At 40.4% G+C, this 18,689-nt stretch overlaps 1 protein-coding gene across 7 annotated transcripts in view; it reads left to right on the top strand.

Moving 5' to 3' along the window:
- Positions 1–18,689, top strand: part of LOC124777906 (stress-activated protein kinase JNK) — a 718,838-nt gene that overhangs the window by 669,366 nt on the left and 30,783 nt on the right. For all 7 annotated transcript variants that reach the window (XM_047253456.1, XM_047253453.1, XM_047253458.1 and 4 more), the window contains one exon: positions 3,389–3,513. In XM_047253456.1, the coding sequence (XP_047109412.1) occupies positions 3,389–3,513 (125 nt within the window). The remainder of the gene's footprint in view (positions 1–3,388; positions 3,514–18,689) is intronic.

Here is an 18,689-nt window from a genome sequence, read left to right as displayed (position 1 = left end):
ATGGTTAGCTTTGAGCGATGAAATAATGGAGGCCACAGACGATCAAATAGGCAAGAAGACAAGGCCCAGTAAAAATCCTTAGGTAACACGTGAGGTGTTGGATTTAATTGACGGGGAAAAAAAAGAAACTGGCAGGAGGGAATACAAACATTTATAAAATGCCTAAGCAGGAAAGCACAAAATGCCTAAGCAGATCTGGCTAGGGACAATTGCAATGCTGTAAAAGCACCCTTGAGTTGGGAAAAGTGGAGTTAGAGACAACTTCGGAGAAAAGAGAAGCTACCACGTAAATATCAAGAGCTCACTAAACAAAGAAGAGAAAGCTTCCAGATGGAATGACATACAGGAAGATGGTACAAGGGGAATGCACTTAACAACGATATTATAGAAATGGAAGAGGAAAGAAAATAAGATGAGAAATAAGATAGTGCAAGAAGTGCTGCTGCTTGCAGTGTGTTTCAGTTACCTGAGACTGCAATCGTGTGTGTGTGTGTGTTTTTGACAATGGCCATTGGCTGAAAGCTTTATGTGTGAAAATCTTTTTGTTGTCCTACCGGCAACTCAGCATCTCTGCTATATGGTGAGTGGCAACTTTCCTTCTCATAATATTGTTACATTCCATCCTGGATTTTCTATTGTTTGATAGTGCAAGAAGAATTCGACAGAGCATTTACAGGCCTTAGTTGAAACAAAGCTCTTGCAGTAATGACATTCCCACAGAATTATTGAGGTACTTGGGAAAGCGAGCCATATTAAAGTATTTCCCCTGGTTTTCAAGATACACTGATGTGCCAAAGAAAATGGTATTGGCATGTCTGTTCAAATTCAGAGTTATGTAAACACGGAGAATATGATGCTGTGGTCAGCAATGGCTATATAAGACTACAAGTGTCTGGTGTAGTTGTTAGATTGGTTACTGCTGCTACAATTTTTATCTTTGGGTAACATTAAAAGCTAAGCATCAACTAAACTCTTAGTTAAGACAATATAAAATTGTCACGAAGAACCCACAGTCGAATCAGTTAAAATGATTAAAAGATAATGTCAATGTAAACAATCCCTTTACACTTGAAGAGCTAGAATACAGGGTTTGACTTACCATTTCCCAAATTTCGGCAGCTTAAATTCATCATGTGTTTAACAATGTGTTCAGAAGTTGTGAGACAGCTCTTGAAACAGAAGAGCATCATTGTGAGCTCCTGCTTCAAATTAAAATGTGCTTAATTTAGTCAAATTGCATCATTGTTAATGCTCAAGTCAGAGTAAGTGCATGGAGCTGTTTTTCTGCAGATACAGGGGCAACAGCTGGTAAACCTGCTGTCAGAGTTGTTGGCTTGCCCCAGGTGTCATACATGGAACACCATGTATATGAAGGAGGCGAAATACCCTCAGACTTAGGTATGAGTGTAATAACCCTTTTTCCAAGGAAGACAGGAGATGAAAGATGTGAATATCACCAAACCATAAGTCTCATAATACACAACTGCAAAATACTGGCAAGAATTATTTACTGAAGAATGGAAAAGGTGGTAGAAGTCGATCTAGTAGAAGATTACTGTGGGTTATAGAGAAATGTAGGAATACGCAAGGCAATATTGATCCTACAACCTTTTTTAGGTTGAAGAGAGGCGAACATACATTTATAGCACTTGTATACTTGGAGAAAGCTTTCAAAAAATGATGACTGGAATACATTCTGTGAAATTCTGAAGGTAGCAGGATGCAGTAGATTATCTAAAACTAATGCAAAGCCAGTTTGCAGTTATTGGCATTTAAGGACATGAAAGGGAAGAAGTGGTTGGCAAGGAAGCGAGACATTGGTGTAATCTGTCCCCTGCATTGTTCAGTTCATATACTGAGCAAGTCATGAAGAAAACCAAAGAGAAATTTGGAAACGAGTAAAAGTTCAGAGTGAATAAATAAAGTCTTCAATGGTTGCTGATTACATTGTAATTTCGCTAGAGGTGGCTTGGAAGTGCTGTCGAATGGATGCATCTTGGCAAGAAGGTTTAAGATAAACGTCAACAGGAGTAAAACATGTTTAATAGAATTCAGTTGAATTAAGTCAGTTGATACTGAGGGAATTAGATTAAGAAAGGAGACTCTAAAAATAGTATACGAGCTTTGCTACTTGGGTACCAAAATAAATTATGGTGGTCAAAGTAGAGAGAATTATAAAATATATGGAGTGCAGTGTTGTACAAAAGTGTAAAGCGGAGGGTGAAAATTGTGGGGACCACAGCTCAAATTTAGTAAGCATGTTTAAATGTATGTAGATTGCTATAGTTGTGCGAAGATGATGAGACTTGCAAAGCGTAAATTAACATGGAGAGCTGCATGACACCTGTCTTTAGACTGGAGACTTTAACATAATTTACATCTGCATCTACATCTACATAATAATAATTTGTTGTTGTTGCATAAAATATTCTGGCATAGGCCATATATTTAATTGAAATTAAAACAGAAATTGTAATATCAGCCTATAGTCAGATGAGGGGGAAATCAGGCATCCTTAAGTTTTAGGACACAAGGAAAAAATCAAATGCCATAATTTTTCTCAGTGATTTTGAATTAGAAACACTTTATCAGAGGCAAATAAGGAAGGCCTGACAGCTTGTTTCATCAACTTCTGAATGAGTGAGCTGTTGGATAGTATGATAGTTAAAAATAATATGTATTTTTGTGTTCTATTTGTGACTACTCTCTATTCTGTTTATCACGCTTATGTACTTCCGTTGAATAAGAAAAACAATACCGTAGAAGCAGAAAATGTAGTGGGACATGTTGTGTAAGCTAGTGTAGCTTCAGAGCTTCGGGTGAAGTTACTTTGCCTTAATACAGTAATATCCAGTATGCCAGGACATTGGACCATGGAATATTTCCTCTATTTATTAGTGTGGCCATTTTAATCAACACGTACAGAAATTACTGATTTTTTTCAGATAACAAATGAACAATCTTCATGAAAGCTGTATTGGTGTAAATCCTTGTTAATCCAGATGTGGTGCATTATATATATATAAGAAGTATTTATTTTTTTACATTTCCCATTGATGTCCACTGTTCTTTCTCGTGTAGGTATTATAGTGATTGTGCAGTCACCTTAAAGCTGGCTCTGCTTTTTCAACAAACGTCCTCAATGTCAGTGTGGTATTAAACTGTATGCATCCTCCTGTTTGTTTCCTCCAGCTCTTTCATTTCTTATTGGGAGGAAGAAACCTGCAATTCTAACTGCAGGTATACTGACATCCTCAATTTTTTTGTCTGCTTACCGCTTGCTTAATAAGTGTTTTTCTCATAGTAACATAGCCTAACATATGAACAGTGTAACTTGTTGCCCTATTTATTCATTGTTTTTAGTTTTGTATTGTCTGTTTAATTACAGCAAGTCAAGCTCGGGATTTGCTGTCAGGCATGCTTGTAATTGACCCTGAAAAGCGGATATCAGTTGATGAAGCTCTTTTACACCCATATATCAATGTGTGGTATGATGAAGGAGAAGTAAATGCTGTAAGTATTGAATACTTACTATCATGAATATATAAGTGCAGTCCTGTGTCACATATTTAATGAGTCCCTACGTCAAGGCACTGTCCCCCTTTTATTAAAATATGAATATGTGAAATCACTTTCAAGAAAAGGCAAAAAACTGATGTAAAAAAATACTGCCCAGGCTTATTTTTGATTACCTGAACATCCACAACATTCTCAACAAATGTCAGTTTAGTTTCTGGCAAGGCCTATTAATAGATGACGCTATTTTGTCTTTCACCAATAAAATTGTGCAGTCTTGTAACAACCACTTGGCAGAGGTTGGTATCCTATGTGACCTGCTAAATAAAACAGTTCTGTGAGTTAAATTGAATAATTGGAATAGGGATTAAGTCTCATGTAACAGATAGGAAGCAGAGTGGAACAATTACTAATTGTAATTGTGTTCCAGCTTCATTTAGTGGGGCTATGAAGGTCAATGCCGGGTCCCATGCTGTTTCTTATACACTGAAACCAATGAAGCCAACCACTTGAATTTTTGTGAGAAAGTGGTTGTATGGAGGGTATGGTCTTCTTAAATAGTGATGAAGGTAAAATATGAAGCTGGACATAATCATTCAAACACAGTTAGTGACAACAACTGATACATTGAAAAACAAGTTCTTATAATGTTTTAATAACTGTAATAACAATATGGTACGTATCTAATTATCATCTGCACACACTTTTTCGTACATTTGTTTACAGTTAAAGTATCCTATTCCTTTTCCACCTGTTATAGTAAGTACATCAGTTTTTGGTTGGAAAGCTCAGATGCAAGGGACTTATGTGTAGCAATACCCTCTAAGGCATTGCCTAATGGGATTGCCTCTACAGGAATTGTGTCATCTTCACTACACTGGTTTGGTTGTCACTACACTGAGGATCTGGGTTCATTTCTGTGATGACATGTTACCAATTATCACCACAATTGAAGCAGTAAATTTCTTTGTTCACTGTAGAAATGTACAGTTAAGTTTTGGCGGCTTCGCACATGTGATTGAGGATGTTTATTGATTCATCACTACTTTCTACAGCGTCCATGTCTTGTGAAGCTTGAAAACCAGAATTAATGAACCATTTTCTAATTGTCATTTTCCACTCCATTGCACTCACTTTTAATCCAGCAGACATCACGTAAGGTCACAGACGTAGGTAGGTCATGCACAGATGTGGCATTTTCGATTTTTGCAACTATGAATGCAGAAGATTCTTTCAATAATGTAATTTAAAAGACCAGATCACTCTTTGGTTAAGAGCCTGAACACACAATGTTGTATTGGCAGGAAAAAGAAATTGTTTCAACATTTGATAATTTTTTGCTGCAGTGATGCGATGTATTATCATGGAAACTATTTTTTTATGTTTATGAATGCTCATTTTTGAATTTACATTCTTCAGTCAAGAATGAAAAATGTCACCCAGCATTCGCGCATTTTTAGCCAAGATACAGCAAGCACCATGGATGATTTCTTCCTTTTCACTGCAGAGGTTAGCACGAAGACTGATCGTTAACATTTGTGTTGCCATTTTTCCTCCTTTGCACTGATCACCCTTAACAGTTAGTGTTTTGTCTGGTACAGCTTTAAAAAAAAATAGACCAGTTTCATCCATGTTGTAAATGTAACTATCTCAATAGCAACTTGTAATTATAGTAAATCTCAACTTCCAGTTAGGACATTGTCAAATGGTTGACTCCATCTTTTCTTCGAATTTTCGTTGTCGTTACGTTCACATTCTTAACATACACTTTGCAATTTGCAATTGTATTCTGTATTTGATTTTTTCCACGGGTCAACTCACTCACTAACTGATGCTGAGATTTTCCTTTTTCGCTCTCTCTAGTAACAGAAATTTGTTGTTCTAGTGAAAGAACAAGTTCTCTTTTATTTGAGGTAGCCATAACTGTTCACTACAGAGGAAAAATCAGAACTGTTTGCTATTAGAAGTACAAATGACAATGAAATTTTAGATGGTTTTGTCACATTGTCAACGAGAAACCTTCAGTGATACACTATTGTAATTCTCCCTTCTATGATTGTTTGTGGTTGCATTAAAGGGAGGGCGTTGTCAGTTAAAGAGTGGTATTTGGTCCAGAAAAGTAGTGGTCATCTTAAAGGGGATAAAGATGCATTGATCTTATGGTAGTTTATTTCAGTTCCTTAAAAATATGGTTGTTTAGAGAGGGGGTCGGTTTAAAGGAGTGGTCTTCTTTAGAAGTTCCACCGTATTTATAAATTTCCTCCCACTCTGTTACACTACAGTGGGTAATTTCAGTGGATAAAAAACAGCAGAAAACCTGTAAATTGATCCTGCCATGTCCCAGATCTAGCAAGAAGACATAATTCTGCAAACTTTGGCTTCTGCACAATTGCATCATTTGTACTTAAGGAATCCATCAGAGCAGCTTACTTTCAATATTTCCATATATTGTTGTCTTACAGCATCACCTTTGAGAGGAAGCCATTGGCAATTTCTTTTTTCCTCAGAAAAAAGTTACATGCATTAAGAATTGTGTTCATCTGATGATACATTTTTGCAGGAATCTGTTCTGTGAACTACAGACTTTTACATTAAAATTTCATACACCTTTTCCCTTGAGTGTTTCATAAATAAAACCTTCTCACTTTTCATATCATGACCACAGTACAAGATCAAAATTCATTCTAGTCATTTAATGAACTTTTTAGCATAAGTGAACAAGCAAATATGTAGTTCTTTTCTATAACTGGTTTTTCCCATTAGTGTAAGCATTAATATAAATAATGTTTTGTCAGAGAAGATGATATGTTGATTTTCAAATATTGAGATATGCATAACTCATAGTGAATGCATAAACACTAATTCTGGAGTACTTTAGGATTAAGGAGACCATTCACCGAAAATGGAAAAATGTTTAGTTTGCTGAAGACACTTACAAAAGAAAGGGAACATGCTAGCTTTTGGAGTTATCCTGTGATGAGTTAGAGAAAAAAAAAAAAAAAAAAAACCACACATTCTCAATCACTCGCCTATGGCCCTACATGGGGTGCTGACTACACTAACAATTTTCAGCAGTCGGGCAGTTTGTGGTGTGGATAGTGTCAGTTGAGATGGACAGAGGGACGTGGGTGGCAGGGAGATGGACTGGGGGTGGGTGGCTAGTGCCTCAGAGGGAGGTGGCTGATTTGCTGGCTAGGGACATGGGAGGAAGGGGTAGCAGATATATGGGCTGGCATGATTAAAGTGGCTGTTGGGAAGCGCCACATGCTGGAGGTGATGTGGGAATGTGAACTGGGAGGGGCGATAGGACAAAGGAAGGAGAAATTGCTGGGTGGAGGATGTGGAGACAGTGAGTTACCTAAGACAGAGGCCACAATGATTCCAGGAGTGGAGGATGTGTTGCAAGGACAACTCCCACCTGCGCAGTTCAAAGAAGTGATGGTGGTGATGAGAAGGATACACATGACTTGCCTTGTGAAGCAACCACAGAAGTTGAGCATGTTGTGCTCAGCTGCATGTTATGCCTTCAGTTGGACAACCTAGTTCTTGCAACAGTACAGTGGTGACCATTCATCCTGGTGGACAGCTAGTTGATAGCCAGACCAACATAAAAGACTATGCAGTATTTGCAGTGGAATTTATGTATGGCATGGCTGCATTCACAGGTGGCCTGGCCTATGATGGGGTAAGTTAAGCTTGTGACAGGACTGTAGTAGGAGATGGCTGGCTGGGTGAATTGGGCAGATCTTGCACCTTGGTCCATAGTGATTCCTTTGGCAAGGGATTGGGAATGGAAGAAGCATAGGAATGGACAAGGATGCTGTGTAGGTAGGGTGGGTGATGGAACACCACTTCAGGATGGGTAGGATGGGTCTTGGGTAGGATGTCCCTCATTTCAATGTATAATGAGTGATATTTGAAGCCCTGGCAAAGGATAAGGTTCAGTTGCTCTACTCCAGGGTGATGTGGGGGCATTTTTTTGTTTTGTTTCTTGGAAGTGGTGGGAGGATTGGGTGGGAGGGGGTTGTGAGAAAGTGGCATGCAAAACCTGTTTGTGGACTGGGTGTGTGTGGGAGGGGGGGGGGGGGGTTGGTATTGCTGTCTGTGAAGGCCTTTGTGAGACTTTTAGGATACTGAGCAAGGGAGTTCTTGTCACTGCAGATACGTCACCTGTGGGTGGCTACAATGTATGTGAGGGACTTCTTGTGTGGTAGGGATGGCAGCTGTCAAAATTCAGGTACTATTGGTGGTTAGTGGTTTTAATGTGGGCAGAGGTGTGGATTGAGCCATCAGGGAGGTGGAGGTCAATGTCCAGGAAGATGGCACTGTGAGTAGAGGAGAACCAGGTGAAGCAGTAGTGAGAAAATATGTTGTGGTTGTGAAGGAATGCAGGTGTGTTGTATTGGCTTTGAGTCCATGTCGTGAAGATATCATCAGTGAACCTGAACCATATTTATGATTTGGGGTTTTTGCAGGTTAGGAAGGTTTCTTCCAGAAGACCCATAAACTGATTGGCAGAGGAGGGTGCCGTGTTGGTGCTGTGCCATGGATTTGTTTGTACACCTTCTCTTCAAAGGAAAAGTAATTGTGGGTCAGGATGTAGTTGGTAAGGCATGTAAGGAATTAAGTGTTGCATTTGGGGTCTGAAGGACATTGAGAGATATAGTGTTTGATTGTGGCAAGATATGAGCAGAAGGGATGTTGTATTAGAAGGTGGCATCAACAGTGGTGAGTGGGGATAGAGAAGGTAAAATGGGGGGGATGTTGGATAATCAGTGAAGGAAATGGTTCGTATCTTTGATGCGAAAGGTTAGGTTTTGGGCAGTGGTTGGAAGTGTTGGACAACATGAGCCAAAATACTTCCAGTTGGAGCACAATAACCAGTGTGGATGACGTATCTGCAGTGACAAGAACTTGTTTGCCCAGTATACTGGAGGCCTCACAAAGGCCTTCACAGACAGGCACTACCCTCCAAACCTAGTTCACAAACAGATTTTGCATGCTATATTCTCACCCTCATCCCCCCCTCCCCCCAATTCCTCCCACCACCCAAGAAATGAAACAAAGTACTGCCCCTTCATCACCCTGGAAGAGAATAAATCAACCATATCCTTCACCAGAGCTTTGATTATCTCTCATCCTCCATCGAAATGATTGACGTTCTACCCAAGATCATTCTCAAACCTCCTAAAGTGGTGTTCTGTCACCCACCCAATCTACACAACATCCTCGTCTATGCATATGCCACTTCCTTTTCCAATCACTTGGTGCAGGAATCACGATAGACCAAGGTGCAAGACCTACCCAATCCACCCTCCCAACACATCCTACTCCAGCCCTGGTATAGGCTTATCCTGCCTCACCATAGGCCAGGCCACCTGTGAATACACCCATGTCACATACTAACTCTGCTGCAAACACTGCATAGCCTTTTATGTTGGTCTAATCAGCTGTCCATCAGAATAAATGGACATCACCATACTGTCATCAAGAACAAAGTCAATCACTCACTGGCACAACATGCAGCTGAGCACAGGAAGCTCAATTTCAATGGCTTTGTGACAACCAGAGCCAGCTGTATCCTTCCTTCCACCGCCAGCTTCTCTGAACTATACAGATGTCCTAGCAATGCATTGTCCACTCCTGTTACCATACTGGCCTCAGTCTCAGGTATTCCACTTTCTCCACACCCTCCATCCTCCTTTCCACTTCCCACACCCAACACTAGCACCATCACAACCAGACTATCTGCCAAAAAATTACATTGGCACTGTTAGTCTAGCTGGCACCCACGTCCATCTCATCCAGGGCTAACAGTGAAAGGTAGCAAGTCTTCTTTCTTTTGTATGCGCTTATTGACAACTCTACATTTCTACTTTTCAGTGAGTGGTCTCCCTAATCCCAAAATATTTACATTCTGCAAGAACTACCCTACAATACTAATTCTGATGTATTTGTTATATTATGTAGAACTACCTATTTATTTTCAGGTATTTTGATGTACCATTAGTTGATATGAGTGCTACTGTGAATCTACCATATGCTGAGGTGACGAAAGTCATGGATTAGCAATATGCACTTATACAGATGATAATAGTATTGCATACACAAGATGGAGAAGGGCAATGAATTGGCGGAGCTGTCATTTGTACTCAAGTGATTCATGTAATAAGTTTCCTGATGTGTGTATGACCACATAACAGGAATTAACAGACTTAAAACACGGTCTGATAGTTGGAGCTAGACACTTGGGACATTTCATTTTGGAAAGTGTTAGGGAATTCAATATCTGTGATCCACAGTGTCAAGAGAGTGCCGAGAATAGTAAATTTCAGGCATTACCTCTCACCACAGACCAAGAGCAGGGATGTTTGTGTACAGTTGTCAGTGCTAACAGACAAGCAACACTGTGTAAAATAAACATGGAAATCAATGAGGTCTGTACAATGAACGTATCTGCTAGGACGGTGTGATGAAATTTGGTGTTAATGGGCTGCAGCAGAAGATGACAGACACAAGTGCCTTTGTTAACAGGACAGCGCACTGTGCAACGCCTCTCCTGGGCTTGTGACCGTATTGATTGGATCCTAGATGACTGGAATACCCTGGCCTGGTCATATGAGTCCTGATTCCAGTTGACAAGATCTGATCGTAGTGTTATAGTATGGTGCACATCACATACAGCCATTGACCCAGGTTGTCAACAAGGCACAGTGCAAGCTGGTGGTGGCTCCAAATGGTGTGTGCTGTGTTTACGTGGAATGGACTTTGTCCTCTACTCCATCTGAATCAGTTGTTGACTGGAAGTGGTTATGTTCAGCTACTTTGAGACATTTGTAGCCATTTGTTGGACTTTATGTTCCCAAACAATCATGGATTTTTATGGATGACAATGCACCTTATCACTATGCCAAAATTGTTAGAGATTCTGGACAATTTGATGAGTGATTTGGCCACTCAGATTGCCAGCCGTGTATCCCATCAAACATTTATGGGGCATAATTGAGAGGTGCACAAAATTCTGCACTGGCAACACTTTTGCAATTATGGATGGCTATAGAGGCAGCATGGCTCAATATTTCTGCAGGGGACTTCTCCTATGCCAGGCAAAAGGAGGTCAGATACAGTATTAAGAGGTATCCCACGACTTTTGTCACCTCAGTGTATTGTACCTTACAGTATCCATCTACATAAATTTTATAAAAAAAAATAATGATTTTAATTGGTGTAAGAACACTGAGCGTTCCATATCTTAGCAACTCTAGTGCTATTAGGTTCAACAGAACTCATAATAAAATATAATAAATCAAAATTACTGAGAAATTATATTATTTAAATTTTTTTTGTTTGACTGATGGTTGGTTGTTAGCAGAATCTTCGAGTCTTAAATTGTACAAAAAGAAAAATTATTTGTTGTACGGGATGTATAAAATGTGTCTCACAAACTGTGAGCATTTATTCATGACATCAAAACATTACAGAAAGTTTGTTAGGAAGGTATGAAAGGGTTTTTAATTTGTGGCGTAAAAAAGATATATTTATCAAATTCATATACATTAAAAAAATTTCCTAAGTGGTCACCTGCGCCCTTAAGCCTGTGTTCTATATTTCTCTGTACGTGGTGGAAAATCAAGTTTGGAAACACTCCCTTGGAATTCAGCAATGAGTGTGGGAGTTGAATACACCAAGGGTTTTAAATGTTCTCAGGGGAAAACAAAGATACTCGCAAACTATACATGTAAAGTGAAGTGGAGCACCATTGTGCATAAACCACATTCCCTGAATGACAGTAAATGAAGCAATTGTTGTCTGAGAAACCGCAGATATGTTTGACAGGAAAAACAATGTGGAAGGAAGTAGGGCCAATGAGATGGTCATGAATTATTTGACCCCACGTATTGAGACTGCACCTCTGATGATGTCTGTCTTGTCTGACTTCATGAAGGTTTTCGTAAACCCAGACATGATTTTTATGATAATTGAAGATCCATCATATGAAAATCTATCCTCACCAGTGAGTAAGGTACATGTTGAGAACTGCAGACACAGCACACTGCTCAAACATGCATGGGCATAAAGCTGTTCTTGGCTGAAAACCTGCCTCTCTTAGTCCGTGCAGCTATTGAACGTGATACAGGTACAGATTTTTATGCAGAATGTTCCAGATCATCATGTGATTAATGACTTCTCATTTTTGCAGTTGTTCTTGTAAAATTAGGAGTTTCATCCACAGTCTGAAGAATTTGTTCCTCGAGCTCAGGCATTAGTGCATTGTGTAGCCTCCCAGCATCTGCAGCTCTCTTCTCAAAAAAGTCTGTCTTTCACAAGCACTAGTGGAGTTGTACAAACATTTATCCTCAAGACAGCTGCCTCCCAGCATAACATGCAGCATAAATTTGAGGTGGTGCGTCCCCATTGCTATTTGCTAGGTTGTACATGTAGTGCATATCTGTCATTTCAGTCACTGATATGTTGTTGTGATATGTTGTGATGGAAGTTACTCTGAAACTACTGTGATGTGCTCTCTACTTCCTGTGAGCTACATCACTATAAACGACTGTGCCAGTGTAGTGTTCTGAAACTGCTACACAAATAAATTAGTCCAAATAAAATAATTCTTATTTATTGTAACTCACAAAATACCTTGACGTGAACTGTGGTGCAGACAACAGAAACTTGGTCAATGTCTCATTATCACTCTAATAATGTCCTACCGAGACGAAGTCCTTAACGGCAATGCAGCACTACAGCTGTGATGATTCCAGTAGCAAGTCTACTTACTGACATGGCAGATGGCAGCTCTTAATAGTCTACAACACAGGCAGGTAACTCCATAACTGCAACTGTTGATTGTAGAATCAAACTACAGAATGCAACTGCAACTCTCTCTGCAGCTTATAACATCACGTGAATGGCTACATTGACTCCATGTGTTTGACTGTTGCTGCTAGAGATAAAGAGCTTGTCACTCATTGGCTCTCCTGGCCAAGTGATACCATCATTATCCCTGGTTGGAGTCTGTGGGAGGCGTGGCAAAGTAGGTCCTTCACCGAAGGTGACCTGTGTTGAACAGCCACTGTGACTTACTGCTCAATGCCTTCCCTTTGGTACAGGTAACCTGAAATACAGGAACGTAAACAGAAGGCATAAAAGGATGATCCAACAGCCCCCCCCCTCCCCTCCCTTCAGGAGGGGGGAGGGGAAGGCTCTTCTTTGTTGGTTGTTACCAAGAGTTGTGGACAATGTCCAGCTGTGTCCTGGCCTCCAAGATGAAGCTGTTTTTCTCTACATCCAGGCAGAGCCAGTGATTGCCGTGTGCCAGCAATGCTACTGTGTTGAAAATCTATATGCCCCCACATGGGAAGATGCGTTGTTGGGACATGTGACTGAAAAAGAGCTACAAGGACTGTAAGGCAGAACCATTCTGAGACACAGTCAGGTTCTAGTGATGTTTTGTCTCCTGGCTGTCCCAACTGAGACACTGACTTGGAGATTATGGTCCTGATTGTGAGCTGCCATTTCTCATGATGGAAGCCTGTAACACTTAAGGTGTCCTGGTGGTGGAGTGCCACCTGGGATAGGAAGGCGGTGCTTCTTTAAGCAGAGAGAAACATGAGAAAAGTGTCCTCTCAAATGTGCTCAGCCACTAACTTTCACTTTTGATCCTTTGATGTGTGGATGAAGCAGATGATGGCCCTGTTAGTTATGCTGCTGGGGAACTGTATGCCTTGTCATGCAGAAGGAGAAGAAATATTAAACCGCAGTGTGGGTACCATCACGTGTCACAGTGGCACGAGGAAGACCTTCCACAGCCAAGATCCACTGTAATGCCTGGGTTGTGTGGAATGTATCCAGGTTGCCCGTCTGTACCACATACAGGTAGTCAGAGTGAGTGTCCAGCAGGACAACCCAGTGTGTTTCTAGGAAAGATCCAACACAATGGAGGTGGAACAGAATCCATGGCTTCGCTAGCTCTGGTCTCCAGGCAAAGAAGAAGGCAGTGGTGCACTGACCCTGTCCACATTTGTGGCTTGGATGTGGGCTTTTGAACTGAGAGCCCTGAAACACAGACAATGAAGGAGATCAAGTTCCAAAATATTGAACACTGTATGCATTTGCATCACTTGAGTGTTTTTATAATTGATGTGCACTTGACAGTGTCCTTTGTTTTCTTACTCTCTGCTTACTGTAACATTTCAAAGTTCCATGGAAGATGAGCAATGTTGGAGATCCAATTAAAGCATATGGGTAATTCTGTGTCAGTTCAACACAGAAAAGTGACGTTTTCAACCTGGCCATCTCAGGTTTCTTTCAAATATGGTGCATTCAATGGTCCGTACAGAGATGGAAAGCTACAAATTTACGGAGGTATATGACAGTTGTGAAGAAAGTTACAGGGCTGCAAAAGTTTGGAAACTGTGTGAAATTTACATGTGTCTGTCTAAACATAAATGACTATAATTCTGGTTCTAATAGAGATACAGCAATGACACTTTTACTGTTGAAAAGCTAATGAGCAAAGCTTTACATTGCTATGCAACATGATGGGTTTCTAAGAATTTTCATATTCGAGGTAGCTGACTTTAACCTTTGACATTGAATATCTCAAAACACCCCATCTTCAATTTTTTTGAAAAAATGTATTGTATTGTTTCAGTGTTCTATAAACATAGTAAATATCAAGATGGCACACTAAAGGTATCATGCCAAAAAAAAAATTTTTGTCAGCATCAGTACACTATAAAATGCAGAAGGTAGCACATACATATGAAACACAAATTATTAAAATGTACAATTCGTAGGTAATGTTGTACAAAAATATAGTTTATATTATTTAATAGTGTTATAAACCATTTAAAGCGTGGCTTGAATAGAAAAGAAGTGAAACGTGGTAAAATCTCATCTTACAAATCTCCAAAGAGACTAAATGCCGTTCCAGTTGGTATGAGAATGTCACATCTTGCGATAACACAAATGACAGGAGATGGTCCCTGTGAATGCAAGAAATTGGCCTTACTTCATGTGTTTCTTCATAAGGTTGCAATACATAGGAAACTCACCAATGACTGCCATACATACAGACAACAAATCCCTGGATATCTGTTAATAACATTTCATTCACCATAGCAATCACTGACTCTTCTCTGCTTACTGAAGAAGCACAGTATGTCTTTGTTTTTACTATAACTTCATTAATAGGGATTACACAGTGAAGCTTCTGGGTGCCTGAAATCATCCTTGTATTCTTTAAATGTTCCTTCAGCTTGGCAATGTCTTCATTGTGATGGAAAACTGATGTATAGTGGAGACGCATAGTGGAAGACATATGAAGGAACATTTTCTTTGCACCTTTGAAAGAACTTTCACATAGTGAAAGAACTGGAAGCGAGGTGTAGCAAAGCTAATGTAGTGAGTGCTCAGCTACGATCTACTCTCTTCTGCAAGAAAGAAGTCAGTACCAAGACTAAGTTATCTGTGCATCATTCAATCTTTCGATCAACTTTGTTGTATGGGATCGAAAGCTGGGTGGATTCAGGTTACCTTATCAATAAGGTCGAGGTTATGGATATGAAAGTAGCTAGGATGATTGCAGGTACTAGTAGGTGGGAACATTGGCAGGAGGGTGTCCACAATGAGGAAATCAAAGAAAAACTGGGAATGAACTCTATAGATGTAGCAGTCAGGGCGAACAGGCTTAGATGGTGGGGTCATGTTACATGCATGGGAGAAGCAAGGTTACCCAAGAGACTCATGGGTTCAGCAGTAGAGGGTAGGAGGAGTCGGGGTAGACCAAGGAGAAGGTACATGGATTCGGTTAAGAATGATTTTGACGTAATAGGCTTAACATCAGAAGAGGCACCAACGTTAGCACTGAATAGGGGATCATGGAGGAATTTTATAAGGGGGACTATGCTCCAGATTGAATGCTGAAAGGCATAATCAGTCTTAAATGATGATGATGATGATGATGATGGTTGAAAGAACTGTTGGTTTTCATAAGGCCGCGAGAGGCTGGCAACCTTGCAACCTCATCATGAGGTCCTTTACACTGTGCTGTAACAAAAAAAAAGTAATAATAATAAAATGCCATTCTGCTGAGACAGCAAAATCTTCCTCATGGTATGACAGATTCTTGAAATTCTTTCTGTTTTTGTAGTGGGTAGCACATCCATGTATGGAAAGTAATAAAAAGTGCTTTGGAGTGGGAAAGTGACATTTTAAGAAATGGGTGAAATTGCACTGGAAAGAATACACACACGCTGTATTGCACTGAAGGCAGTCAGACATTTCCACACATGGTGTATTTCATTAGTATTTGTGTGTATGTAGTAAACAACAATGAGGGAATTGTAATCTGTGAACTATTCCAATGAAGTCTGTGTACTTGGTCCTGAATGGTGAAGGAGCAGTTATCTGCAAAATCACAAACAACGAGATATTTGCTTACTTTGAGTTCTTCTTTAGTGATTTTAAAGAACTGTGACTGTTGCTGGGTGATACATGAGTGTGGTAGTAGCAGCTGTTAGTAAATTTGATGCAAACACCTCAATGAAATTGTCGGCTGATTTTGTTACAGTCTGTAGAACTACCCAGCCTGTTGTTAACCAACACTTACCTGTAATTTCATCAATGCAGCTTGTACCAAACAGTACACACAGATAATCAGTCAGTCTTGTCACACTTAGCAGATAGGCACAACAAAAAGACTCTCACAATTAAAGCTTTTGGCCATTAAGACCTTCGTCAACAATAGATGATGCGTGCACACACACACACAGACACACACACACACACACACACATCTCTCATACACAACTGCAGTTTCAGGCAACTGGAACCACACTGTTAGCAGTAGTACCAGTGCATGATGGGAGTGGTGGCTAGCTGGTGGTAAGGAGGGGGATGGGGCTGGAGGGGGAGGGATAGTATGGTGGGGGTGGCGGGCAGTGAAGTGCTGCAGGTTAGACGGAGGGCAGGGGAGATGGGGTAGGGGTAGGGTGGGGGGGGGGGAGTAGTGGAAAAAGAGAGAAATAAAAAGACTGGGTGTGATGGTGGAGTGATGGCTGTGTAGTGCTGGAATGGGAACAGGGAAGGAGCTGGATGAGTGATGACAGTGACTAATGAAGGTTGAGGCCAGGAGGCTTACAGGAATGTAGAATGCTTTGCAGGGAAAGTTCCCACCTGCGTGATTCAGAAAAACTGGTGTTGGTGGGAAGGATCTATATGGCACAGGCTGTGAAGCAGTAATTGAAATGAAGGATGTCATGTTTGGCAGTGTGCTCAGCAACAGGGTGTGTGACAGTTCACCCACTTTATTTCCTCGTTACTTGTCCTCTGTGTTGAGATACTGTGTTGCTACACTGGCTGAGAAATTGGGTGTGGAACTACAACACTGACTACTTTGAATGATGTAGCCGACAGGTGCACATTTGTGTTTCTCAGTTTTTTACTTTCACTGTTCACAACCCCCCAATATTACACAGTTATATGGCCAGTGCACTATTGTTTAACATTCAGTAAGCCTCATTAACAGGCATCAAGTGAACATGCACATATTGCTTAAATAGTTTACTGTTGTACATCTAAGAGCAGTTAAAACCTAACCATACAGTTCCCAAGTCTTGTACCCAAGTCTTGTAGAATATTGTGGTACGTATTGAATGGATACTGTCATTGTTTTAACACATGGCCTAATTGTGTTACACTTATTTCACAGTTAATTTGCTGCATTGTTGTTGTTCTAACAAACACAAGTTCTTGTCTGAAACTCGGCCATGGACTGACTGTGTCGGGACCAAAAATTGGGCCCGTATACAGGGTGGTCCATTGATCGTGACCGGGCCAAATATTTCACGAAATAAGCATCAAACGGAGAAACTATGAAGAACGAAACTTGTCTAGCTTGAAGGGGGAAACCAGATGGCGCTGCCATAGGTCAAACGGATCTCAACTGCGTTTTTTAAAATAGGAACCCCCATTTCTTATTACATAATTGTGTAGTACGTAAAGAAATATGAATGTTTTAGTTGGACCACTTTTTCACTTTGAGATAGATGGCGCTGTAATAGTCACAAACATATGGCTCATAATTTTAGATGAACAGTTGATAACAGGTAGGTTTTTTAAATTAAAATACAGAATGTAGGGACGTTTGAACATTTTATTTCGGTTGTTCCAATGTGATACATGTACTTTTGTGAACTTATCATTTCTGGGAATGCATGCTGTTACAGCATGATTACCTGTAAATGCCACATTAATGCAATAAATGCTCAAAATGATGTCCATCAACCTCAGTGCATTTGGCAATACGTGTAACGACATTCCTCTCAACAGCGAGTAGTTCGCTTTCCATAATGTTCGCACATGCATTGACAATGCGCTGACGCGTGTCATCAAGCATTGTCGGTGGATCACGATAGCAAATATCCTTCAACTTTTCCCCACAGAAAGAATTCCGGGGACATCAGATCCGGTGAATGTGTGACCAATCCACCTGTCATGAAATATGCTCTTCAGCACTGCTTCAACCACATGCGAGCTATATGGCGGACATCCATCATGTTGGAAGTACATTGCCATCTTGTCATGCAGTGAAACATCTTGTAGTAACATCGGTAGAACATTACGTAGGAAATCAGCATACATTCCACCATTTAGATTGCCAACGATAAAATGGGGGCCAATTGTCCTTCCTCCCATAATGCCAAACCATACATTAACCCACCAAGGTCTCTGATGTTCCACTTGTTGCAGCCATCGTGAATTTTCTGTTGCCCAATAGTGCATATTATACCGGTTTACGTTACCGCTGTTGGTGAATGACACTTCGTTGCCAAATAGAGCGCGTGCAAAAAATCTGTCATCATCCCGTAATTTCTCTTGTGCCTTGTGGCAGAACTGTACATGATGTTCAAAGTCGTCACCATGCAATTCCTGGTGCATAGAAATATGGTACGGGTGCAATAGATGCTGATGTAGGATTCTCAACACTGATGTTTTTGAAATTCCCGATTCTCGTGTAATTTGTCTGCTACTGATGTGCGGATTAGATGCAACAGCAGTTAAAACATCTACTTGGTCATCATCATTTGTTGCAGGTCATGGTTGATGTTTCACATGTGGCTGAACACTTCCTGTTTCCTTAAATAATGTAACTATCCAGCGAACGG

Source organism: Schistocerca piceifrons, chromosome 2 (assembly GCF_021461385.2).
Source record: "Schistocerca piceifrons isolate TAMUIC-IGC-003096 chromosome 2, iqSchPice1.1, whole genome shotgun sequence".
NCBI classification, from domain to species: Eukaryota; Metazoa; Arthropoda; class Insecta; order Orthoptera; family Acrididae; genus Schistocerca; species Schistocerca piceifrons.
This window is presented reverse-complemented; position numbering and strand designations above follow the sequence as displayed.